General features: G+C 38.1%; 1 protein-coding gene across 4 annotated transcripts in view; it reads right to left on the reverse strand.

Annotated features, from left to right (window-relative positions):
* The window catches only part of fxr1 (FMR1 autosomal homolog 1), a 72905-nt gene that overhangs the window by 17791 nt on the left and 27656 nt on the right, over positions 1-27458 (reverse strand). For all 4 annotated transcript variants that reach the window (XM_069897128.1, XM_069897125.1, XM_069897126.1 and 1 more), the window contains 6 exons: positions 25479-25627; positions 23725-23818; positions 19543-19659; positions 13880-14050; positions 3268-3346; positions 1774-1883 (listed from right to left, as the gene is read on the reverse strand). In XM_069897128.1, coding sequence (XP_069753229.1) covers positions 1774-1883; positions 3268-3346; positions 13880-14050; positions 19543-19659; positions 23725-23818; positions 25479-25627 — 720 coding nt within the window. The remainder of the gene's footprint in view (positions 1-1773; positions 1884-3267; positions 3347-13879; positions 14051-19542; positions 19660-23724; positions 23819-25478; positions 25628-27458) is intronic.

Raw genomic sequence — 27458 nt, forward strand, 5'->3', positions numbered from 1 at the left:
CATGAAGAAAGCATGTCAGCACACCTCTATTTCCTCAGGAGTTTGCTGAAGTTCAGTACAACAAGAAACCTGGCAAACTTGGCGCAGTGGAAAGGGTGCTGACAAACTTCTTCACGACCTAGAAGGGGGCTCCAAAACCTCGAACAGGAAAGACCAGCCCAGTAGATCACAAACAAAACTGTCCCCACAATCAAGAAAATCTTTATGGAAAGCTGCCATCAGACAGTAGCAATCATCAAGGAAACATGTCTGCTTTCTGTAAACATACAGATTTTTATCTAATACTGGTTTCAAGGCTAGGGAATTCTGACAATTCAGACATGTTTTTTCCTAAAAATTGTCATTTCTGGATGAATCTTCCCCAAATGCCCATGAAAAGATGTTGAGCCTCCATCTTGAACCACTAATTCTTCTGATGAAAGTATTTCTTTTGTGTTGTTAGAACTTTAAAACCAAATTCATATTCTAAGCTGAGGAAATGGGGCACTTCAAACAGAAATTCAATATTGTATTCAGAATGGAAAATTGCATTGGCCCACTACATTCTGCAAACCTGCCCCATTAACTTCAAAAGAGCTTGTTTAAAAAAAAAATGATGGACCTGTGAAGCAGACACAGTGCTGTTCCACTGGGTCCAATTCTCCAATCCCAATGCCAGCAGCTCTAAACAGCCACATAAGGGGCCAAGGTGTTTTTAATTAAAATCCCACAACCTTTGGGTTTGCCTTTGCTCGGCAGTAACCACAAGGGTAGGGTGTTTTTTGTAGACTCCAGGGAAGCAGCAGATTGGCACATGGCACCAGAAATTGGTGAACACCCTCCAGTGAGAAGGAGAAACAGAGATGAAAACCCAACAAGACAGTGAGCATGTCAGCAGACCAGCGAGTGGTCAGCGGCTGAAGGACCCTCACAGGCTGCAGGCAGTAAGCAACTTGAGTCAAGGGACTCCCAGAACCAGGATTCATGAGAATGCTGAGGACAAGGGCTTCCTGATCAAGTCAGAGCTATGGAACAAACTCTTCCAATGGATCAAACAGGGGTCTGTGCAGCTGTAGAAGCTGTAGGAGAGCTGGAGGTGAATCCACAGACACGGATTCTGAAGTGACTCTTGCTGCTCTCTCTTACTTCAAGATGCATCAAGTAGAAGGAAATAGTGTAATATTACATTTTCTGATAGTAGTCTTGAACCTTGAATGAGTTGGAATCAGAATGCATTACATCAACTGTATAATATATATATATATATATATATATATATACAGAAAATTCTGCAAAAACTCAGAATAAGCAGCATCTGTATAAAGATAAATGTCTTCAACCCAAAATACTGTTTCTCTTTGCATAGATACTGCTTGACTCGCTGAGTTTTCCAGAATCTTATTATTTCAAGTACCTACAAAATGTGTTACTGAACAGGGATGAACAATTCAGCAATTCAACTAAATTTAAATGCTTACTGATGTGTAAACCAAATGTGCTAACAAGTTTCTTTTCAATATACTTACAATTAAAGTCAATTACCATTACAGTGTTTCAAAATTACAAAAGGAAAATGTAGCTTTGAAATTTTAAAATATTGGTAATTCTTAGCACCAACTTTCATTAAAAAAAACATGCAAACAATATTTCAGATATCCAGCATATGAAGTTGATAAAATTTAAAAGAAAAACATAAGTGGATTCATAAAGATTCAAATATTATTACAATGGAACTGGAAGTAGCATTGTATTCCATACAAAATGTATGCAAGCAACATTTTAATGGATTATTACCTCTTCTCTTGGTTGTCTGCTGTCATTATCACCTTCAATTCGCACCCTAACAACTCCTGATTTGTCAACTATCTCCTGAATAACTTTACCATTTTTGCCAATTACTTTCCCTGCAATAGAAATGAAGATTAGCAAGTGAAAAGGCCAAATGGAAGAAATTTATAGTTACATTACAAACTGATTGAGAGGAACAAATTGAACTTAACACCCATCCTGCAATTCTCAATTTAAAATCAGTTTGATTTTTTCATCATAAAATAATATGAAAAAGGTACATTGATAAGAGTGATATACATTTGAACATTGTTCTGCATTAAATTTCAAATTACAAGTAGAAAGAGCCATTTGGCCAAAATCACCCAGAAAAATTTAATCTCCCATCACAGCATCAGTCAACACCTTTCCAACCATGCAGGTCAATTCCACGTTGATTATCGCATCAGTAATTTCCAAACCAATTCTAACCATCATCTCCAATACAGGTACTCCCTGACTTGCAACCTATGCGACTGACATCCATCCGCACGTACGACCAAAGGAAAAAATATAAAATTTACACGTATTATGTGGTATTTGAAAAACTATTACAGGGATAAAGGGCATGCAAGAGCCAAAATTCATATACCTTATCTTGTTAGTTGGTGTCCCGAGGTCTGTAGGCTGGGCACAGCCATCTTGATTCCTGTGCGCATGTTCGAGTCTTTGGCTGGCACTTACATGGTGGGTTTGCTTGACCAAGAGTTAAGGGCACAAACTCAATATTGTTAGGGCACTTAACTCTTGCACATGCACCAACTAAACTCCAATACATGAACCCACTGCACATGTGCACAGGAATCAAGATGGCCACACCCAGCCTACAGACCCTGGGACCCCACAATATCAACTAACGTAAGCATGAACCAGAATGTTGAAAGATTCACCAAGGTTGATCGACAAATTCAGTAAGCTTTAAGTTGTAATTGTCAAATCTATGATGAAAAAAAGATTTGATTAAAAAGTTTGCTTTAAGACTTCAGTATTTCACGCACTCAGGCAAAATTCCAACGAGTCCATTTTGAGATACGTCCAATCCTTCGGTCCCAATTATGCTCATAAGTCAGGGAGTACGTGTATTACACTACAATTTTACTTTAAAATAAAAATTGGACCCAGACATTCCATGTTATTTAAAATAACAACCATGCCTCTCAGAACACTGATCAAGTTATTTCCTGAAAGAAAAAATGACTCAAGAGACTGCAGATGCTGGAATCTGTAGCAAAAAACTGCTGGAACTCAGCAGGTTGAGCATCAACAATGGAGTGGGGGGAGATGGGGAAGAAGGGATTATCAATATTTCAGGAAAGGGAACACAAAATAAATCACATACTCCATCGATGTCATTCTCTAAAGTTTAATATCAATGTAATGCCAAATGCACCCATAGATTTCACACTTCATTCACTTGACATTTTTAAGAGTTCAGTTGTTTTTGTTTTATGCAATACTTACCTACTAATTCCCTGGGAACCTGAACAAAATCCTCCAGAAACTCAAGGTAACTTCTAGCTTTCTGGACCGCCTCTTCAGTCTGGAAACAACATGACATTTTTGATGTATTACACTGAATATTAAATGTTGCATGCAGTAATTGCACTCGCTAGTTTTTTGTTCCATGGTGGTACTTCATACCTATTAAATATTATCCCCTCCTCCCAAAAACCAGTTAACTATAAAACATTGGAACTAGTGTAGAGTAGCTTAGTGTAGATTTACGAAACAGACTCAATGGGCCTAGTGGCCTGCTTCTGTTCCTTTGTATTGTGACCTTGTGATTACAGGACAGAAACCAACCCTTCAGCCCATCTAGTCTATGCCAAACTATTTGACCTCATTCCAACAACCTGCACCCAGACCATGGTCCTCCAAACCCCTCCCAACCATGCAACTATCTAATCTTCTCTTAAATATCAAAATCAAACCTGCATCCACCACCTCTGCAGCAGCTCATTCCACACTCACCACCCTCTGGAGCCTCCCCAAATGTTCCCCCTAAACATTTCACCTTTCACCCTTAACACGTCCTTATTCTTGTCCCATCCAACCTCAGTGGGGAAAAAAGCCTATTTGCATTTACCCTATACCCTCAATTTTGTATAACTATCAAATTCACATTCTCTGATGTTCCTCACTAATGACTTGTACAGCTTCACCATAACATCCAACTCCTATACTCAATGCTTTGATTTATGAAGGCCAATGCACAAGCTTTATGATTCAATCTACTTGTGAAACCATTTTCAATGAATTATGTATCTGTATTCCCATATCCCCCTGCTCTGTCACACTCCCATATCGCTTATCGTGCAAGTCCTACCCTGGTTCATCCTTTCAAAGTGTAAAACCTCGGTTGTCTACATTAAATTCCATCTGCTACTTTACAGTCTAATTTTTCAGTTGATCCAAGTCCTGCTGCAAGCTTCAAGAGCTTTCTTCCCTGCCCACTCCACTCCACATGACTTTCATGTCATCTCCAAATTTGCTGATCCAATTTACACATCCAGGTTGTTGAAGTAGATAACAAACAGCAATGATCCCTGAGTCACACCACTGGTCACAAGTCTCCAGTCAGGGAGCCAATCCTCTACTACCATTCTCTGGCTTCTCCCAAAAAGTCAATGCTTAATCCAATTTACCACCTCTTCCTGGATGCCAAGTGATTAAAACCTCTTGAACAGCCTCCAATCTTGAAATTGTCAAATGCATTCATAATCTCATTTAGAGATACAGTAACAGGCCCTTCCAGCCTTCAAGCCTGTGCCACCCAAATACACCAATGTTACCAATTAACCTATTAACTCCATTCATCTTTGGAATGTAGGAGTAAACTGGAGCATGCCGAGCAAAACCTTGGGCAACAGAGAGAACATACAAACTCCTTACAGGCATCAGCAAATTTGAAACTAGATTGCTGGCATTGAGCTTACTGTTTCGCTAACTGTGCGACCCCAAAAGACAACATAGAAAACACACACTGCCCTTCCTTCAATATTGCTGGCAATCTCCTCAAAAAAGACCAGAAGTTTGGCTAGACATGACCTACCACATCAGTCCCTGTCTATCTAAATGCTGGTATATCTGGTCTTTTAGATACCTTCCAACAATTTATCCACAACTGATGTCAGGCTCACAAGCCAATAATTTCCAACATTAATATTTGTGCCTTGCTCAAACAACAGAACAAAATTAGTCATCTTCAAATCTTCCAGCACCTCACCTGTGGCTAAGGATGCTTTAAATAATTTTGCTATGGCTCCTACAATTTCTGCACATACCTATTTTTTTGAATATTTTATTTTTCATTTTTAATCAATAAACAAGGAGATAACATCACTAACTGATACAAAATATGTCAACATCTCTCAGCTATCGAGATACATATGGTGCTTCTTCCCCCTCCCAAAAAAAGGGAAAGACAGAAAACAAAAAGAAATGGGGAAGAAAAAGCTGGATGTGGTGTTGGCACTTCGAGTAAGTGTCCATAGAGGCTGTGGAGTCACTCCCTCATACAATTACTTTTATTAATCCATCTATTGCTCAATCTCTTCAAGTCTTTTTATCAGGTTGTGGCTACAACTGTGCTCCCATGTACGTCAGATGTGGCTGCCATATTTTAACAAAAGTGATGGGTCAGTATCTAAGATTATACGTGATTTTTTCCCCCATGGGAATACAGCTATGCATCTCATTAATCCACTTACTGATGAGAGTCAGACTTCCAGGTCATCACTGCATTTTTTTTGCTATGGATAAAGCAATAAATATGAATTCAATTTGGAATTTGGTTAATTTGTAGCACATGTCCAACAATGGATTCGGCAGAAAGGTTACCTTTATTATTCTGGTTAGTATGTCGGCCACATCCTCCCAAAATAGGACTATCTTTGTGCAGGACCAGGTTGCATGAACGAATGTTCCCTGCTCCAATCCACACCTGAAGCACGTCTCGGACACCTCTGGTTTTGCTTTGATAATCTTTTGTATCCGATGGAATTTAGAAGGATGAGGGGGGGACATGATTGAGGTATACAAAATTATCAGGGGGATAGACAGGGTGAAGTCGGATTACTTGTTCCCAATGATGGGGGAGACGAGGACTAGAGAGCATAGTTTAAGAATACAGGGTAGGCCCTTTAGGACGGAGATGAGAAAACATTTTTTTACCCAGAGAAGTGTGAATCTGTGGAATGCTCTGCCACAGAGGGTGGTAGAGGCAGATTCGCTGATTATGTTCAAAAGAGAGTTAGATAAGACTCTAGTGGGCAAAGGAGTTAAGGGTTATGGGGATAAGGCTGGAAAGGGGTACTGATGGTAGTGATCAGCCATGATCTGTAAAATGGCGGTGCTGGCTCGACAGGCCGAAGGGCCTACTCCAGCTCCTATTGTCTATTGATATCAGACTTAAAAAACATATTTAAATCAAACTTAAATGCATATATTTAACAAACGGAGTTAAGATGAAACATATATTTAACTCAAACTTAATATAAAAAATTAGTAAAGTTAGTAACATTATCTATCAAAAATTCTTAAATCTACTTCCTTTCCCAAATTACACTGAAACTAGTGGCATTATGACAACTAGATCTAAAGTGATCCCTTACACTTACATCACCTGCCCTGTCTCATTCCATAATAGGAGATCCAGTACTGCATTCCCCAGCTGGGAGTTGGGACCTCTATGAAGAGGTGTCCGAGACGTGCTTCAGGTGTGGATTGGAGCAGGAAACATTCATTCATGCAACCTGGTCCTGCACAAAGGTAGTCTTATTTTGGGAGGATTTGGCCGACATACTAACCAGAATAATTTTTCTGAACAGATTTGACAAATTCCAATTCATCCAGCCCTTTACAGTATGGGAGTCCCAATCAATATGTACAAAATTAAAATCACCCATCCTAACCTTGTTTCTTACAATTATCTACTCTCTCTCTAGAAATTCCCACTTTTCTAATTCCTGTTGCCAACTGGGTGATCTAGATAACATGGCCATCTCTTTCGCATTCCTCGTTCTATTGATATGCACATAGCCTCCAATATGTCCTGTCTGAGCACTGCACTGATATTTTCCCTAACATGCAACCCAACCCATGCCCTTTCATGCTGCCCTCCTTATTGCATTTAAAGCAACAGTACTCTGGAACATTTAGCTGCCAGCCCCACCCTTCCTGTAATCAAGTCTCGCCAAGGCCACAATGTCATACCACCACATGCAACCCAACCCATGCCCTTTCATGCTGCCCTCCCTATTGCATTTAAAGCAACAGTACTCTGGAACATTTAGCTGCCAGCCCCACCCTTCCTGTAATCAAGTCTCGCCAAGGCCACAATGTCATACCACCACATGCAACCCAACCCATGCCCTTTCATGCTGACCTCCCTATTGCATTTAAAGCAACAGTACTCTGGAACATTTAGCTGCCAGCCCCATCCTTCCTGTAATCAAGTCTCGGCAAGGCCACAATGTCATACCACCACATGCTGATCTATTCTTTAAGCACATCAACATTTTCAACAATACTCCTTGCTTTGAAATAGATACAATTGACCACACTATTCCCTCCATACACAACCTTTCTATTTTTAAAAATAGCGGCAGCATTCTGGGAAATTATTCACAAATTTCTGGAACGCTGTTTGTGCAAACAGATCTTAACAGAATTGAGGGACTCATTCCCATTCCGAAATTTTACCTCCTAGACCCCTAATAAATTTTCTGGAACGCCTGCAGTCTAAAGTTAACTGCAAGCATTTAGGAAACAAAAGGCTAATGAATAGCATGTCTTTGCAAGTCACGCCTCTTTAATTACCGCACTTCTCTGGTATGTTGTCTAAACTCGAGGAAGGAAATGGAGATTTGACACTGAATACTAACTGTTACATGCAGTAACTGAACTTGCTAGCTTTATGTGTGAATGGCCACTCCAGAAGTTAGGAAGACATTTTTAATAGAAAAAAAAACGTAAATTCTATGTTTAATAGCTTAATAACCAATCCAAGATCTCCCCTGACCCCCACTCCCTTACCTCTTGCTTCCTATTAGGGACACAACATCACATACTGAGGGGTTACTTCTCTAGATTAGGTTACAATACAAATTGGTGCAAGTTCAAGATTTTTTTTAAAAAGCAGCATTTAATCATGCACAAAATGTAAAGTGAGACTACATTTATCAACTGAGATGCCTTCAATTTTTAGCTAAAAAAAATTAAACCAAACAGAAAAAGTCATTTTAAAAAGACCAAGTCTTACAGCAATTAATCAGGTTCTAAGTCTTCAACTTAGTCACCAAAACTTGCACATCTCCATACTGATAATTTCAATTATTTGCAGCCACATTGGGCAGTCTACATCTGACTGACTACTGCACTCTTAGATTAAATAAAAGACATTAATTGTCTCACACTGAGAACTGTAGACATTGAAAAACTAGTATAGTATCTAATGAATTATCATGGAATCCAAAACATTTCAATGACACGATTAAGATTCTAAAATCATATATGTATTAATAGTTATAATTTGCATATGGATTTAACATAGAACCACAGCATAGAACAAGCCTTTCTGCTCACGATGTTGTGCCAACCGTTTTGAACCTACTCAACAGACTCCTTCACACCCATAACCCTTTTTCAAGCATCCATGTGCCTGAGTCTTTTAAATGACTCTACTGTACCAGCTTCCACCACTACCTGGTAATGCAGGAACCCAATGCACTGTGTAAAAATTTAAAAAACTTACTCTGATGTCTCCTCTCAACTTTCTTCCCCTTATACAAATGTCCTCTGGTGTTTGCTACTCTAGCCCCAAGAAAAAGGTGCTGGCTGTTGTTTCGAGCCCAGAGGACCCCAAAACCCAGCAATAGATATTCATCAAGACAAATGGTTACTTAAACAAAAGTTACTTTTAATTATATTTAAACATGAAAACAGAATCACACTTTAACTTATCACTATTGACTTAACTAACCTAACTTAACCCCCTCCTAATTCTAAACACGCGTGTATGTAATGTGTAAGTAAGTTTAGAAAAGTTCTTTGATTCACAGTCCAATCTTACTACTCATTCCTCAAAGTTCACTGGTTGCAGGCAATTCTTATTCTGTGCACAGAATTATAACATTCACCAGGCTTTGGAGCTTGAAAGGTAAATGGTTACTGCTCAGGAAGGTTCTTGTCAGTTGAGGGAGAGATTTGTTGTTCACTGGACACCCACAACTAATTCCTTTTTTAATCAGCCACCTCAGTGTCTTGCCAAAGAAACTTGCTCCCTCAGGGTTCTCCAGATGATAACCTCTTTCTTTCAGGCCACCACAGAGTTCCTTTTCGTTTCTCTTATTTCAAGTGAAACATTAGACACCCAGCCCACTCCTTTTGCATGAACCACATGGGCTTTGACCAGGCTGAACTAAGAACTCACAACCAGTCTTCCAAATGGGGGTTTCCACAAGCTTGCCAGCTTGTCCTGTTCCAGTCCCAGCTGCTGCTGTTGACTAAAAACTGTAGAACTGATCGCTCTCTCTGAGAGAAAGCCTGTTTTACTCTCTCTGCATGCAAAACCACTTGGCCCTCCTTGAACAGCAAGTTCCACTCCGGACAGTCTGCGGCTCTGACAAGTTCTTTCACCTGTTGCCTTTTTGTAAACAATAAACCATTAGTGAAGTCTCTTGGGAACTCTCCAAAGCTTTTGCAAAGGCTCTGGAGCAGACATGGCTCGCATGAGCAGAGCTCCAGTATTTTAAATAAAATTTGTTTTAAAGTGTTTGTATGTGACCTACACTAAAAAACCTGCCGCAATTTATCTCCCAAAAACACCTATATACAATACAAACAACAATCTGTTACACTGTCTATATTTTTCCCATGAAAATCCACAGATGCACATTTTCAGTAGGGGAAGAGGTTCTACTAGTATTTGGATAGGCAGAGACTAATTGGTGATAGTCAACATGGCTTAGCAAATCTGATCCTTTCTTCAAAAGTGAGAAGAGAATGTGTAGTGATGACAAGGTCCCACATGGCAGGTTCGTCTGAAGATTCAACCACTTGGATTGAAGCAGGAGCAAGCACATTGGATTTCAATAACAAATAGAATTGAGTCAGGGTAGTAGTTGAGGTATGTGTGCCGCAGGGGTTGTTATTGGGCCTACAGTCACTTATTATCTACAAACTCCATTGAAGTTCAAATCATTAACATGATTACCAAGTTTGCAGTTAACAGCGAAACTAGCAGTGTAGAGACAATGAGGAAGAATATTCAAGTCCACTGCTGTCAAGGAGTGGCAAATTCAACTCTGACATTTGGTATTCAACAAGAAAATCTGCAAATGCTGGAGTCAAGTGCAATACAGATAGACCCTGACTTATGATATTTCTAAGTTACGATGATCAAAATCCATTTTGAATAAAGGCAAGTCAGGGTCCACCTGTATCAACATGGTTGCTTTTCCTTCTCTGAAGGAAATGCTTCTGTCCAATCAGCGCAAGCAGATCGCTTCCCAATCGTGCTTTGTCAGATCCAATGCCATTTTTTTTTTTAAAAAAAAAAGGTGATTTGGAACACATTTGCAAATTGCGTTGAATGGAGAGGGGGAAGAGAGAAATCTGTGCATGCATTCCAAATCAGAACGTAGGCTCTGAAATGACACCAGTGCCCCCTAGTTACCAGGCTCCATCTCTGGTGTCCCCACTACTGTCCGGTCAGCCTCCCAGCAAGAGCAGCTCAGTAGACCCCCATTTATGATCATTTCACCTTACGATGCAAGGTGCGGAATCGAACCCCATCATAAGTAAGGGTCTACCTGTATGCAAAAGTGCTGGAGAAACACATCAGGTCACGTAGCATCCATAAGTAGTCAAAGTCAATCAATATTTTGGGCCTGGGTTATTACCCTCTCTCAATTTCCTGCATCCCTCCCCTTTGTCTTCTCCCCCAACCTTTTTATTCAGGCATTTACCCTTTTTAACACCCCACCCAGAATCCTGAAGGAGGATTCAGGCCCTAAATATTGATCATCTTTTGCTTCCTTTGGATGCTGCACTGCCTGCTGAGTTTCTCGAGCACTTCTATGTACTAAATTGTGAGGAGTTACATTTTGCAAGTCAAACCAATGTCAGTCTTTCATAGTGAATGGCAAGGCCCTGGAGGGACATAGTTCCTTTAAAGTGGCAACTCTGGTGAACAAGATGATACAAACAGAATTTGGTATGCTTGCTTTCATAGGGCTGTATATTGAGTAAAAAAGCTAGGATCTCATGATTAAGCTATACAAAGTGTTGGTGAGACCACATGCAGTTCTAGTCAACTGACTATAGGAAGGACATCAATGAATTGGAAGATGTGTGCACAAGATTCACCAGAAATTTATAAAATCATAAAGCTTTTTTCTCAGTGTAATTAATTCTAGAACTAGAGAGCATAGAGTTATATTCAGAGGGACATCTTTTTCCAATCAGAGGGTAATCTATATCTGGAATGAACTGACCGACGTAATTATTGAAGCAGGCAAAATTCTAATTGCAAAAGGCATTTGGATGGATTTAAGGATAGCAAAGATTTAAAATAGAGACCAAGTTCAGTGAAATGAAGCCCAGAATTTTACTTTAGTTGACATGGCTGAATTGGGCTGAAATAACTGTTCCGTACTTGTGTTTATAACTCAGAGTTCATCATTTAATTTTGGAGGTGATTGTCATAATCTCTGCACATAAACGAAGTGAATTCTTTGTGGGAAATTAGATGCCCTCTCAGCCATCTTATTTTCTCTTTGGCTTGGCTTCGCGGACAAAGATTTATGGAGGGGGTAAAAGTCCACGTCAGCTGCAGGCTCGTTTGTGGCTGACAATTCCGATGCGGGACAGGCAGACACGGTTGCAGCGGCTGCAGGGGAAAATTGGGTTGGTTGGGGTTGGGTTTTTCCTCCTTTGCCTTTTGTCAGTGAGGTGGGCTCTGCGGTCTTCTTCAAAGGAGGCTGCTGCCCGCCAAACTGTGAGGCGCCAAGATGCACGGTTTGAGGCGAGATCAGCCCACTGGTGGTGGTCAATGTGGCAGGCACCAAGAGATTTCTTTAGGCAGTCCTTGTACCTTTTCTTTGGTGCACCTCTGTCACGGTGGCCAGTGGAGAGCTTGCCATATAACACGATCTTGGGACATATACTGTATGTAAAGGATGTGGACAGTACTACAACACCTGCATTGTGTTATAAGAATACAACTGTTACAGTGATACAGATGACCTTGCAGTCCACATGAAGAATGACACCTTTTGGGTGGGTTGAGTTCGGCCAGCGGTTCCCAAACTTTTTTGGCCTGCCGCCCCCTTGGCTCTCAGGCCACATCCCTAGTGCCCCCCACACATACAACAAACTCACATCTTTCTTGGTATTAGGTCTACTACAAATTTGAAACAACAAATTTAACTCTAAACAAGCATATGTATTTCAAATAAAACTAGTAAACCAACGTATTTAGCAATATGAAAGGGTAAATTTACATCACGCCTGTCTTCAGTTTTCACACTTTATTTGCCTTCTTTTATTCTGCAAAAAAAAAAAAAAAAATCCTGGGCAGTCCCCATCCCCTCCTCACCTGATGCAATGAGTGTTGCGGGCTAAATTTGCCAGAAACATTCAGACCACCCCCTTTTTCTCCCCGCCCCCTTGGATCTATCCACCACCCCTTTGGAAATGAGGTGATGAATACAAGATTTCAAGCCTGGCAATGAATGAACAGTAGTAAATATCCAAGTCACAACATTGTCCAAATCAGAGGAGAACCTGGGCACGGTGTTCCCCAGATCTTAAAGTTGGGAGATTGCATGCCATAGGGTTGGGAAAAGCCACAAAAGTAGAGCAAGTTCCTGCAGAAAACAAAAAGACAGAGGGACTCAGTGGATCAGGCAGCACCATCAAGAGAAACGGTCAATATTAAGAGTTGATACTTTTTTTTGAGATTGTCTTAAAAAAGTCTCAACCCGAAATAGTAATATCCATTTCACAAATGCTGACCCACTGAGTCCCTCTTTGTTTGCTCAAGATTCTAGCATCTCCAGTTTCCTGTGCCTCCTACAGACTGCAGTCAATAGATCAAACATGGACAAATTCATGTCAATCCCCCACAAGACTTCCACTTTAAGGACAATCTCCTCTCTGAAAATGCAACAACAAAGGAAAGTGCTTTCCTGAACATTGTGATAGGCGAGGTTGTTACCCAACAGATTTTCATCAAAAGTTAAAATTTCAAGCAGATAAATTGAAGTATTTTTTTCTTTTTTAATAAATTCAATTCAGAAAAAAAGATCAGCCTTTTTAATTTGTTTTGTGCTTCTGAAAAGAAGTTTAGATCTTAATGAAAAATACAAGATATCAAATATTATGGATGGACAGGAAAAATCCAAAATTATGCAACCATGCACCATAACTGAAGATACAAAATGGCAGAAATTCATCTGGATCTATCAAGAAGTTCCTTATAATAACAAAATTAAAATGGTTACCTGATCCTATCCAAACAAAAAAGACAATTCCCCACACATTTTTAAAATGGGAAATCGACATCATTGGAAAAGCAATCAGCTGAAATGCATTATTTAGTGATACACCTTCATTTGTAGCCTTTTTCCAGAGAGAAGCCTGTAATCATATTAGTTCCTAAGTGCAAAGGCTTGAATGTACCGAAGTTCATAGACTTGAAAAGGTAGTGACAAATGCAAGTAGAAACTATTTCTAAAAAACCAATAATCTTGGTCCCTTCTCAAAGCTAACCAGACCTTTGTAAAACACTACAAATAACCCGTTGGAGGGAAATAAAAATGGTTCTCTCCTGTTGGACAATCCCACTGATAGTAAGAATTAATAATGGTTTGCTTGGATAGGGCAAACTCTTGAAACTTTAAATTAAATTTATTTGAACCTGCATTACTGTTTTGTTTTGAAAACCATACATTCAAGGACATTTTATTTCAGTTTTTTGGAAGTGTAATTTTAAATTTTACTATTGCTCTTTGTTGGCTGTCAAAGCATTAATTAAACCCAATGATTTATTAAAATTATGAGGACTTGCCTCTCCATAAATTCTAAATGTCCCAGTTTCTTCATCAAGTTCAATTGCTGTAACACCAGAAACCTTTCTTGCTTGTTGGATATTGGAGCCGTGCGTTCCAATTGCTAGTCCCATTAGATCCTCTCTGACAGTGAATTCCTCTTGGAAGGCAGCTGCTAGTTGTTTTGTACTCTGGCAGTTTGGAAAAAACAAGAGCTGTAATTATTTCAGCTGATTACACATCAGGTATTTTTGTGAATCATGCAATAAACAGTTTAAATACATTTTTAAAATACTTAAATAGAACTAATTTTTTTTACATAGAAGATATTTTTATGACATTCATCTACAAAAGTATGCATGAATACATACATTCTGTCAGTAGTAATTACAATTGCGATTAGCAATTAAAATTCCCAATAAAATTCACATTAACATGCCGCAATGGTTCAAATTTCAAGTCTCCAATCAGAGCAACATTTCATGCATTCTATCAATCTCAAAGAAGCGATGAAAACAATTGCAGTTTCCATTGAAAACATTGCAAGGTCATTAAACTAAAATCTTAAAGTGGTACTCCACTGCAATGGTAATTTCACAGATTATAACCTCAAGAGTATGATCCAGAAGACAGAAGTACATTTTGCCTAGAGGTCAATGACTAGTGGTATTCCACAGGAATCCACTCGAACTCTACTCTGATTTTTATAAACGATTTGCTCGAAGTAGAGAAGAGTTTATAAGTTTGCAGATAACATAAAAGATTGGAAGTGTTGTCGATCGCATACAAGATTGTCCGAAGTCACAGAATGATGGGGGGGTGGGGGAGAACCCTCAGAGGCATTTTGAATGCTGAAAGGCCTGAACAGAGTAGATGTGGCAAGGATGTTTTCCATAGCTGGGGATTCTAAGTTAAGAGGGCTTAACTTCAGGATAGAAAGGTGTCAATTTAAAACAGAAAATTTTAATTATTCTGATGGCCACTAGTCCGTGGAGCTTGCTGCCACAGGCGGCTGTGGAAACTAAGTCGTTGGGCATATTTAAGGCATAGATTGACAGGTATTTGATTAGTTAGGGCATCAAGGGTTATGGGGAGAAAGCCAGGCAGTAGGAGGATGCATCAGCTCATGATTAGAATGGCAAAGCAGGCTCAATGGGCCTACATTTGTTTCTATATCTTGCGATCTTATTACAGGATATAGACAGGATGCAGAGTTGGGTGGAGAATTGGCAAGATCCATTTTGTCAGGTGGAATTTGAAGGCAGATTAAACATTTAATGACAGGTTTCTGAACAGTGTGGAAAAAATGGAGGGATGCAGGGGTCTAAGGCCATAAATCCCTCAAGATTGCTGCGCAAGTCACAAGGTAGTCAAGGCAACTGCAGTGGCCTTCAGTTGTCAGGGGATGGAGTTCAAGAACTGTAATGTTGCTGCTCCAGGAAACACAGGATCGTGCACACTTAGAGCAATGTGTTCGGTACTATCACCTCAATAATCAACGATGTTATTATCAGAATTTTGCCTGGAAAAAAGATAGGAAATGATGAAGAAAGGTTGAATGAGCCAGGGCTTTTCTTTGTAAATGAAAGAGAATGATAGGAGACTTAATAGCAGTATACAAGATTTTGAGTTAGATAGCCAGCACCTTTTCCCAGCTCAGTAATGGCAATTACCAGATGACAACTGTTTAACACGAGTAGAAGAAAGTTTAGGGGGCGTGGCAAGATTGCATAGAGATCAGACATGTAATCCCTGCTCTCTCTGGTCAGACTTTTAAATGCCCGTGTTTTAACCCTTCATTTTTAATTTTAAAACTTAAATTTTAGCTTGATATTTTGGTGAGCCATTATGGCTACTAATGTAAAAAAAACTAAGTCTCAGCTATAAAAGAAAATACAGTTTCGAAGTGCAGAAGAATTGGGGCCTAAACAACTTGGAACAGCCTCGGACTCGTTTTCAGCTATTCCCAAGCTTCAACGATCGCCGGTGGGGACAAAAACAAAGGTAACAGTTACTCACCAGTCTCAAGATGGCTCTGGTTTGACCCATTCTGTGGAGGAAGGAGCGCGCTCCTGAGATGTTGGGCACAAGCCTGGAGGCTTGCTACAAAGAATCTCCCGTTGGAAGAGACGGGAGCGCGGAGGAAGATTCCGACGGCAGACACGCAGTCTGCAGCGACTATGCGCTTGGGTGGCGCTGTTAATTATGGAAAATCTGTAATTTTATTTAAAAATGGTCTGCGGGGGGACAGCAGCGACGACCCTGAGGAAGTCGGGGGATCGACGTTGGGTGTCCAAACTCGCAATAAAACAACTAGAATGCTACCTTTTGAAGAGCAACAAGAAGAAGACTTACCTTACTCTACTGCTGTACAGGAAATGGAAGAAGAGCTGGAAGAAAGTGAGTTACAAATTATGGAACCGGATCCTGTAACTCAAACTGCACTTCAGCCTGTCTACATTATGTTTGAAGGTATTGCTTCCTATTTGGATGTTATTACTGGTCAATTGAACCGGGTAGTTCAAATGAATACTGATATAATTTCAGACTTAAATGTGGTTAAGGCAGAAGTTAAAGAAAACCAGGAAAACTTTTAAAAATTTGAAGCTTCTCTTTCTGAATGTAAACAACAGGTACAATCCAATACAGAAACAATAGTAAAGGTGGAAAATTCAGTTAAAGATTTAGGAGCCCGGGAAAAAGAGTTAATAAAAAAATGAACTATTTGGAAAATCAAAGCAGAAGAAATAATGTGAAAATTGTGGGTTTGCCAGAAGGTATCGAAGGTCAAGATCCTGTCAAATTTTTTAAAAATTGGATTCCCCAGATGTTGGGGGAAAGAGTCCTTTCCTGACGGACTGGTATTGGAAAGAGCACATAGAGCTTTAAGAAGATCACCTTTATCTGGTCAGCCGCCAAGAGCTGTGATAACTCGTTGTTTGAATTGTTTGGATAGAGAGACAATTCTTCGACTTGCAGTTCAAAACGCAAGACAAAGACAAGCTCCAATGATAATTAGAATAGTAGAGTTTTCTTCTACCCTGATTTGAGTCAAGATATCATCCGACGCCGTTTTATGGCGTAGTTACAAATTCACTTTTCGTTATCCTGCTGTGTTGAAAGTGTTTTATGGAAATTATCAGTTTCAATTTTTTGAGAATGAGCATGAAGCAATGGTTTTTGCTAATTCGTTACCGGATGTCAGAGGACAAAGAAAGAGTTCACCATTATCTCCTAAAAGACAATCTGATGGACTTGGAAATGGACAAAATGGCAGAAATGGAAAGAAAGGGAATGGAAAAAGTTCATCTACTGTTGAAATGAGTTCACCATCTGGATTGGAATCTCAAGGCTGATTTTTTTTTGTAATATGTTAATATTTCTGACTAGCTGGCTGGGGAGGAGGGGATTGTACTAATTTCTTTGTTCGTCATCAGTCACTAGTGGGTAATCCACATCCAGTTTTCTTTTTAGGGAGTTACTACCTTTTAGTAGTTTTTTTTGTTGTTTTATTCTCTCTTATTAACAAATATTATTTTTATTTGGAGGGCCTATATATTTTAATTTGAGAGTTCTATATAATTTTTTTTCCTTTTTTTTTCTCCTTTGTTATTATTAATTTTGTGACTATTTTTGGTATCTAGCAATTGTATTAGATATGTCGAATTTGAAATTTGCTACCTTTAATGTTCAGGAATTAAGTAATCCGATCAAGTGTAAGCCAGTTTTGGCTTGCATTAAAAAGATGAAGATTGATATTGCTTTTTTACAGGAGACGCATTTGAATGAAAACGATTACATTGGAAATCTAAAGGTATAAAAAACTTGGGGGATTGTTTTAAAGGAGGTCAATTTTTATCATTTAATCAAATGAGGGAAGATTTTGGTATTAATGAGAATTCTTTATTTGTTTATTATCAACTTCGATCTCCAGTAAAACAAATATTTGGTAGAAATATGATTTTACCTAAATTGACTAAATTTGAATCTTTTCTTGTGATTGCATCAAAGAAGGGATATATTTTATTGATGTATCAAATATTACAAGTATGGAAAAAAAAGGATGGAATAGATCCAAGATTAAATGGGAAAGGGATATCAACTTTACTTTTTCTGAGGATGATTGGTTAGATAGCTGTCATGATAGTGTTACTAGATTGATACATTTTCATTATGTAATGGTTAATTACAATTTTTTACATCAATTGTATTTAACACCTGAAAAGTTTAAAAAAAAATGGTTTTAGTGAATCAGATTCTTGTTTTAGGTGTGGTAATTCGGTTGGATTTTTTTAATGCTGTTTGGTTATGTGTACACACAATTTTTTTGGAAAGCAATTTAACTGTTTTTGGAACATTTGTACAAGATCAAAATACCTCTGGATCTGACAATATTTTTGTTGGGCGAGTTGAATCCTTTGAAAGATTTAGGATTAGACAAATTTCAGATTGCTTTTCTGTATTTAGCTTTATCTGTTGAAAATGTATAGCAAGTACATGGAAAAATGCTAATGTGATTGATATTAATAGATGGTATAATGAGATGAAAACTTGTTTAGTAATGGAAAAAATTACATATGTTTTACATGATAATTATTACTTTTTTAATAAGTGGTCTTTATATTTAGAATATTTACATTTAGATTTACCTTGATTAGATTTTAGTAAATATATTTCAGTTTTTTTTTTCTTTTTCTTTGGCTCTCCCAAAGAGAGTAGGCTGAGAGGGGGAGGGGTTCTTTTTATTTTTATATATAGAAAAAATTTTTATCGTTCATAATATGTATTTTTCTAATTGTATGTAATAACTTTGTTGAACGAATAAATAAAGTTATAAAAAAAAGAGTAGACGAAAGTTTAGAGAAGAGGTCAGGAGTTTTTTTTTTAAAATTACAGAGTTGTAGGTACCTGGAATATACTGCTTGGGTAATGGTAGAGGATGATACAACAGGGACATTTAAAAAGTACTTTGACAGGCATGTGAATGCCAGAAAAATGGAGGGTTACAGGTTGTGAGAGAAGAAAAGGTTTGATCGATCATGGAATAGGTTTACATGGAATGGCAAAACATTGTGTGCCAAAGAGCCCATACTGTGCTTTCCTGCTATATAATACAATGCAATACTTTTAAATGATTAAGTAATAAGCTTAATGTTGGCTAAAAAGTAATTAATTTAATTAGCAATGCAAGAGGGCATTGGAGTAGCATAGAAAAAAATTCAGCACAATGAAAAATGTGCTTTATATTATATAGTGGTCATTACTGCAATTCACTACGAATCAATTTTCAATTCAAAAATCTACAAAATCTAACGTTTGCATTTCTCAGCCTCATTTAACATTTTATTATTTATTAATAAAATTATTTATTAATACAAGCAATTTCTCTTGGAGAAAGAAGGGTTTCCACAAATGATCAGAAAAGCTGCAGAACTCAGGAAATGTTAAAAAATTGGAACTATTGATATTTGCCTTTTACCAAAAATGGGCTATCAATGATTTACAGATCTACAATTTTCACGTTAAAAGTACTTCTCATAATTTACAATATTTTAAATCACCTTAACTTCCATACTAAAATGATTATATATTCCATGAATGATGTCACAATAAATAAAACCACCAAATAAATAATCAGTTTTTGAAAACAAGTTGGTCAGAATGAAAAACAAGTTTTATTCACCTCCAAATGTTTGGTTGCCTCTTCATTCCGGGATACAAGCATTAGTTTTGTACGTATGCTGCGCAAGTGCATATCACTCAGGATACTAACTCTCTTCACTGTAGCCTCTTTGGTAGACTGGATGAAAAAGAAAAGTTGTATCTTTTGCATAGAACTATTAAAAACATTCAGCAATGTTTTTTCCACTTCTGTCATGCAAACATTTAAAAAATCAGAACTTTAAATCACTAATCACTTTAAACATTTATGTATACTTGCATTCCTTGATTTACAAGAGACCAAGTTAAAGGGAAAAAAAGTTTGTAAAATCTAAGCAGCATCGTCCATTAGTTTTAATGCAAAAACTCAGATTATATTCTTCAGCTCAATATCTGTCAACAAACCCAAGTCCTTAAAATTATCTCAACAAAGTACCCAAAAAATCACTTAATATTAAATAATAAACAAATATGACAGAAATACATGAAATTTTTCCCAGTCATCAAATGACATGCAATATCTCAAGGATCTTAACTGGACGGACACATCCTCTTAAGGGAGAACACAGAACTAAGAGTTAATGTATTGGGTTTGTCGATTTAAGAAAGAATCTAATTTCACCCCAATCCTCTGAACTATTCAAAGGTCAGGGGAAGCAAAACCTTCTGAACCACTGTTAATAGCTTTGTATATGGAGGTGATGGCAAGGGATATTGAAGGTAAAGTTGGCCCTGACGTTTGAATGACAGTCGAACCCATACGGAGTTTGATGGAGTTTGCAATAATGATGAATATTCTTCCTATATTCCTGGCTAGCTGAAGAAAGATGTTTAAACGTATCAATGAACATCAGTACTGCTCTTTTTTCATTTGATAAGCAAATAATGCAAATGCATGAAGTCTTTCTCGCATGGTCACATCCAAAGCTGCATTCCACATTGGAATCATTTTCTAAAATTGTAATCATTATTGTGATTTGGCAGAATGCCCCTGAAAGCGTTGTTGGATCACGACCAAAACAGCCTGCAACAACTTTTTTTCCTTGACCTTAATTTATTTGAAATCAATCATTGTTACATCTGTTACATTAACTGATATAATCAATGAATATTTTGACAGTGTTCACTTTCAAAATGTCCAAATAGTTCTGTAATTGCCACCAAATCTAAAATCACTTGTCTCCTTACATATGAATACAGCCAAGCTTTTTAACCATTTTCACTGATTTGCAAGAAGGTTGGTTTGCAAGTGCAACAGGTAATCATCAATTAAAATGATGCTATTACAGCACCTGTGACCTGGGTTTGAATCCAGTGCTGCAAGGAGTTTCTTGATTATCCCCTTGTGTTTTCACTGGTGCTCTGGCTTCCCCCCCACCCTCCAAAACGTATGGGGTTGTAGGTGAGTTAGGTGGCCCAGTTTAAATGACCAGAATTGGCTTCTACTGCATTACAAATAAAATATTTTTTAAAAAAGCATGTGGAATGTTGGCCTTCATTTACTGGAATAATTGAACTTAAGAATGTGCAGATTCTGCTGCATCTGGAGTACAGTTCTGGACTCCTTGCTTAAGAAAATATATTGGCCTTGGAAGCAATGAAATGGAGGTTCACCAGGTTGATTCCAGAAATCAGGGGTGGACATCTGAAGAAAGATCGAGTTGGCTAGGACTTTATTTGCTGGAATTGAAGAACAAAACATAGAAATGCTGCTCCACTAGTAGGAGACTAGGACAAGGAAACAGGGTCAAAATTGAGGAGCAGATTTAGGATAGTGATGAGGAAGTACTGCTTTTCCCAGAGTAGGGTCTATGGATTTTAAAAAAAAAGACCTGCCGCACGTCCTTCCAGCACATGAACCCATGTTGTCCAAATACCTCAATTAATTTACAACCCCCATACATTTTGAAGGATGGGAGGAAACTGGTGTGCCAGGTAGAAATCTTCACAGACACAAGGAGAACATACAAACTCCTTATAGACAGCACTGGATTCCAACCCAGGCAGTAGAGTCTGCATCATTAATTATATTTAAGACAATGACAAATACATTTTTTCATTATGTGAGAATTATGGGGAAAAGGCAGGTAGGTGGAGCTGAGACCACAGTCAAATGAGCTTATTGAATAGTGGTATAGGGTCGATGGCCTACTCCACATCCTATTTCTGAATTTCTTTGAAGCTTTGAATGTACCAATACGTCCAGGTCGTAGGTTGCAACAAAATGGTGTTTGTGTTATGTCATTAAAGACTACACTGGTCCCTTGGTCAGAGTTCAGGAGACACAGCAGGAATAAGTACTCTATGGGAATCTGCACGAAAAAGCAATTCCACAACGGTCATGATAACCTGTCAATAAACCCTACCATTCAGGAATAGAAGCCACTTTTCTTGATTTCAATTGGTTCAAAATTTTTTCCTGAGAGTGGTATGTACGCCTGCTGCCAGTAGATGAGTTATACAGCTTAACATGCTTCCTCAAGATCAGTCATGGCTCACTTGAATGGATTGGCATTATCAGGAAAATAACTATTTCTCTTCATATTCAAATGTTGTATTAAACATTTATAACAAAGAAAAAGAGGATACATATTCTGAATAGTCATTAGTGAAAATTTGTAAATCAAGTACTTATCATAGAGGAAGTCAATTTTACAACATAGCCAAGTCGTCTACCTGCCAACCAAGCTAGACCCATTTATCCATATCCCTCTCAGCCTTTCCCATTCACGTACACGTGCTCCTCTACTTACAATGGTCTGACTTACGATTTTTTAAAAAGTTACAATGGGTTGCATCCATACTTTCAATTTCAATCTGTTCCTGTGTTTGCGATATTCGGTACACTACTCTCTTGTGATGCTGGGTGGTGGCAGCATGGCACAACAGCATCGTCCAGCATACTCTCGTTGTTAATTTTTTCTCCCCAGTGTAGAATAAAAGAATTCAAAATTTAATTATAAAAATGGTAAGTGTGGTATTCTTTTTCGACTTATGATGGGTTTTCCAGAACATAACCCCATCATAAGTTGAGGTGCACCTGTATCTGTCAATGTCTTTTAGTTGTTGGAATTTTAGCACCTCTACCTCTGGCTGCTTGTTCCACATACTTACCACCCTCAGGTCCTTTTAAAATCTTTCCCCTCTGAAACCTTCAAATTTGTGCGGAACAATCCTCCATACAAAAACTATGTTGACTATCCTGAACCAGTGCTCGACTTTTCAAATGGCTTTAGAACTCATCTCAAAGAATAACCTCCAGTAACTTGCCCATGACAAGCTTTAACATCACGGACTTAAAGCTCCTTGGTTTGTCTATGCAGCCTTTCTAAATAAAGGCTATTTAGCTTCAAATTGTATTTCTTGTCAGGCAAGTAGAATCCTCTGCCCTCTAAATTGAATGTGTTACTCTTACAAAAGTAGTATTGTGTATGAATCTTTGGTGCATTTAAATGCCAAACTGTTCCAGTAATACAATATTCAAATTAGGTAACATAATGAACTAGTACAAATTTTCTACATGAGCTACCAAAATTAATTAAAAAGGTACCAAAATAGTGTTTATTACTCAATGTTTCAAAATGTTACTCTAACTCAAGTCAAAATTGAGAGATTTGGGCGAACATTTGTCAAATACACATCTGAATTACATGCACCTTTAAACCCAAAACAATTTCATTGCAAAATATTGAAATTACATCTATAATTGTAACATCCAAGGACAAAAATAGAAGCCGTTAAATTTCTGCAACTCTAAGTTCCTTGTTTCTAATGTTCATGGTATCGAATTTTAATACATTCAGTTGTGAGGAAACCCATCCCACTGGGGTTGAGAACTACAATCCTAAATGAAGAAATTTCATCACACTACTCTCATCCCCAGAATAACAAATTCCAACTCTTTAAAAATTCAGAACAACTCAGAAAAAGATCCTCTCGATGCAAATCCTGCTATAATCAAGAATTTTAAAACCTTCAATGTCATTTATTAAATTCTTAAAAAAAAAATCAACTCAATCATACACTTCCTCTCTTCCCAGGAGAGGATTGTGATGGTTCCCTGCATCCCTACAAAGCCACAGAATGCTTTCTAAGATAAGGAAATCAAAACTACCGGAGGTTGTACTCCCAGTGTAATCTCAAAGCCCTATTATGATTACAAAACATGGTTTTGAGATTTAATTCTTAGGCCTTCGGTTCTTACCAAAACCAACAACTGACCAGTGTCGGCATCATAAAAAACGCAGTCTGCCTCAGTTGCCTTCTTAAAATCTTTATGTGCGTTTTCATATGCACAGCTGTGTAAAAGAAAAGGAAAGTGTCAAATTTGGATGAAATGCTTCAATCTGCAAAGAGTGGAAAAAAAAGCAATGCATCAAAATGAATATGGAAACTGCAATTCAGTAATAATTTAACAGAGCAGAAATGATAACAGAGCACTGAAAATACTAGTTCCCAGCCGGAAGACAGAATCAGACACCACAGCCTCCAATGTCTGTGCCATACAGTGATTTTCAACTGCTTTGCAGATATTCTCTTTGCAAGTAAAATTACAAAAGTAACAGTGATGCAATTATCAAATTTCTTTTTCATAACCTCTCTGGTCACACATTAGATCATATTTCACAGTTTCCATCTTCCATCTGTTCTTTAGGAAAAGTACAGTACAACTTTGATTATCCAAAATCCCTACTTATCCAATTTTTTTTTAAATTTCAGATAAATGAGTATATTTGAAACAATCAGAAATTTTCTTTGGAGCCAAACTGACCTCACAGGTTGAAAACAATTCACTCAACATGAAATTAGAATGACATGTGTCCTAGTTTCATGTAACTCTCTTCCCTCCCTCCCCTCGGGTTCCTCCCTCCCCGGCACACTGGAGCTCCCGATGCTGATTCCAAACCCTCCCCACAGCCTACATCCGCGCATGCACAATGGACTCCCGGTGGGGGGGGGGGTGTGTGTGTGTGTGTGTGTGTGTGTGTGTGTGTGTGTGTGTGTGTGTGTGTGTGTGTGTGTGTGTGTGTGTGTGTGTGTGTGTGTGTGTGTGTGTGGTGGGCTTAGGGGAGGGGTTCGGAGTTGGGACGGGCATCAGGAGCTCCAGTGACCAGGGAGCCAGGAAGCCACCGACTTGCTAGTGAGTGGTCCACCAGCCCAGGAAGCCTCCACATAGATCAACAGCAGCAGTGGAGATGTTTCGAGGATCAGCAGCAGCCAGCATTGTTTTGGTGAGAATTAAACATTATTTTAATGCTTATAAAGCCTCCCCTTGTTGTGCTGTTATTTAAACATTGATAAAAGTGATTTGCTGTTGCTATTGGGCCACTATTACGAAATGGCCACTTCTCCGAAAAAACATTTATCTAACATAAGCCAGATCCCAAACATTTCAGATAATCAGAGTTGTACTGTATGTTCATTTATTCAAATTCCATGTACGTTTTTGAATTCCCCACATTAAATATCTTTGCCTGAAGAACTCTTCTCATTAATCTTTCCACAAAACTAAAGACTATTAGCTCTCGTATCCTTTCTGTAAATGATCTCCAATGCACTTCCTAAAATCTAGAAATACAGTCGCCAGTAGCAATCAATGAATAATTCACTGACAAGTATGCACCCTCTACTTTTGTACAGAAACCATTATAATCTCTCTCTGGCAGGCAACATGTGGATAGACGAACTTCCCAGATCTCCAATAATGGACTTCCTTTACATCTGTGCCTTTTGGTTTATCTACCACCAAAACGTCCAAATATCTGCACTAATTTTCATCTGCCATATGCTTGCCACTTCTATCTGCTTGTATATAATTCTGCTGCATTCTTTGTCACTGGCTGTTAATGCAAACTACAAATTCAGTGGGTGGCTGATGCTAACGACTCAGACACTGAAGAGAAAGCAAGATGAACATTTTAAATAAAAGTGGTTGAAGTATCCATCTCTTCAACTTACACTTCCTTCAAGTCATCTGGAACATTAACAGTGCATTTGAAGAAGGTGTTCTTTGTAATAGCCTTATTCGGATTCACTGGACGTAATCGCTCAAAAGTAACAATTTCATTGTACGTTGCATCACAGGCAGCATACTCAATGACATAAAACTACACAAAACAAAATAGTAGAATTTACCACAATATAAATGCTGTAACCAAAATGCTTTAAAAGTTTAGTTGAAAGTGCAAATCCAACATATTTATTGGTTATAGAAAATGGACAGTACAAATATATCAAGGCTAGATGATTTAAAAAGATCAAAAGTACTTCCAAATGGAACCTGACATTTAGCAAAAATGTGGGTGCTAATGTATAGAACTGAATGCAATGTTTTTTTTAATATTTAACAGTTCACTTAAAAAAAACGAAGAGCATAATAAAAATATTTCACATTTAATCCAACTTTCCATCAGTAGATACACAATTGGTAGCAACACTTTCATTCTCTTGATAGGATCCAGGCATCTTTGGCAAAGCAGAATTTATTACACATCACTAATTGCCCAGGAGAAGTTATTGGTGAACTCTGAAATGCTCTCACAACACTACTGGACAGGGAGCACCAGGACTTAGCAACTGAGATGAAAGAGCAATAATACTGTTCCATCGGGCTCATGATTTGGAGGGGAATTTCCAGGTGAAGATTTTCTTATGCATCTACTGCCCACAGATATTCAGAAGATGCTATCAGATAACACGTAGTAAATTCAGTGTACTTTGCAGATGGAACATATCAGTGATGAATGGAATAAGTGATCAGAATGGTATATGGGTACATTGAAACAGTTGATTTGTCCTGAATGTAATTGAGTTTTGAGTGCTGCTCAAATTTCATATATTCAGATAGGAGGGGAGTACTCCATTCATGTTCCAGATCTGTGCAACAAAATGGAGGAAGTTCAACTGCATCAAGCAGCAAATCACACATTCAGGACATCTTGCTTTTGACTTGCTTAGCATGTGTGGCGGGTCCAATGGGGCATTTGATCAATTGCAACGTCTGGGATATTGAAAGTTTGGAGAGAAAACTGCAATTACAGGAAAAACCCTGGTATCCGGCAGCGATGGGGATTGGTAAATGCTAAACAAGTGTATTTTCCGCTTGCTTGAGACTTACTCTTACAATAACTAACTAATACACCTGCATTAAAAGTGAACAGTTTAAAAGACAAAAATACTATACTTAAACTGAACAAACTTCACTTGTATGAATATATAAACAAAGAATTTTACTTGATTTTCAGTCACATTCTTTGAAAGCATTTAACCGTCATTGCACCTGCAGGTTCCTCCCTCTCCAAAGCTAACCGAAAGATGAAAAATAATAGATAACTAACCCCCCCCCACCACCAAGTTTACAGATAAACCCTCTGACCAGGGTGACTCTTACTAAGCAGGGTTAAAGAGACTAAGAGAATCACCCCAAAGGCAAGCAGCATCAACCAACTCCATCCTAGGCGATGCCATTGCTGTTTCACACAACTTTATTAAAACTGATGCTACAAGCAAAGCACTAGCTGAATATTTGCCTCATCTTCAAGTTTTGTATGTTTTTTCAAAGATTTACTTTTACAATATTAAACTTGCGTATTTATACCTATTATTTTATTCTTATTTATTTTACTATTTTTTTTTAAAAATTTCCTCATTTTCTTGCCAGTTGCTTGAATTCTGGATACCATGGATTTTACTGTATACTGAATGCAGGGGTAGCCAATTAGTTTTCTTTATCTAGCATTTTGTAGCATAAATATTACTTGCTACTTATTGTCTAAATCAGTGGTTTCAATCTTTTACTCTCCACTCACATACTACTTTAAGTATTCCCTATGCCATAAGTGTTCTGTGATTAGTAAGTGATTGCTTAAGGAGGTATGTGAGTAGGAAGGGAAGGTTGAGAATCACTGCTCTAAACCCAATTATTACTGAAATATTTTG

This window comes from Narcine bancroftii, chromosome 9, assembly GCF_036971445.1.
Source record: "Narcine bancroftii isolate sNarBan1 chromosome 9, sNarBan1.hap1, whole genome shotgun sequence".
Taxonomy (NCBI): Eukaryota; Metazoa; Chordata; class Chondrichthyes; order Torpediniformes; family Narcinidae; genus Narcine; species Narcine bancroftii.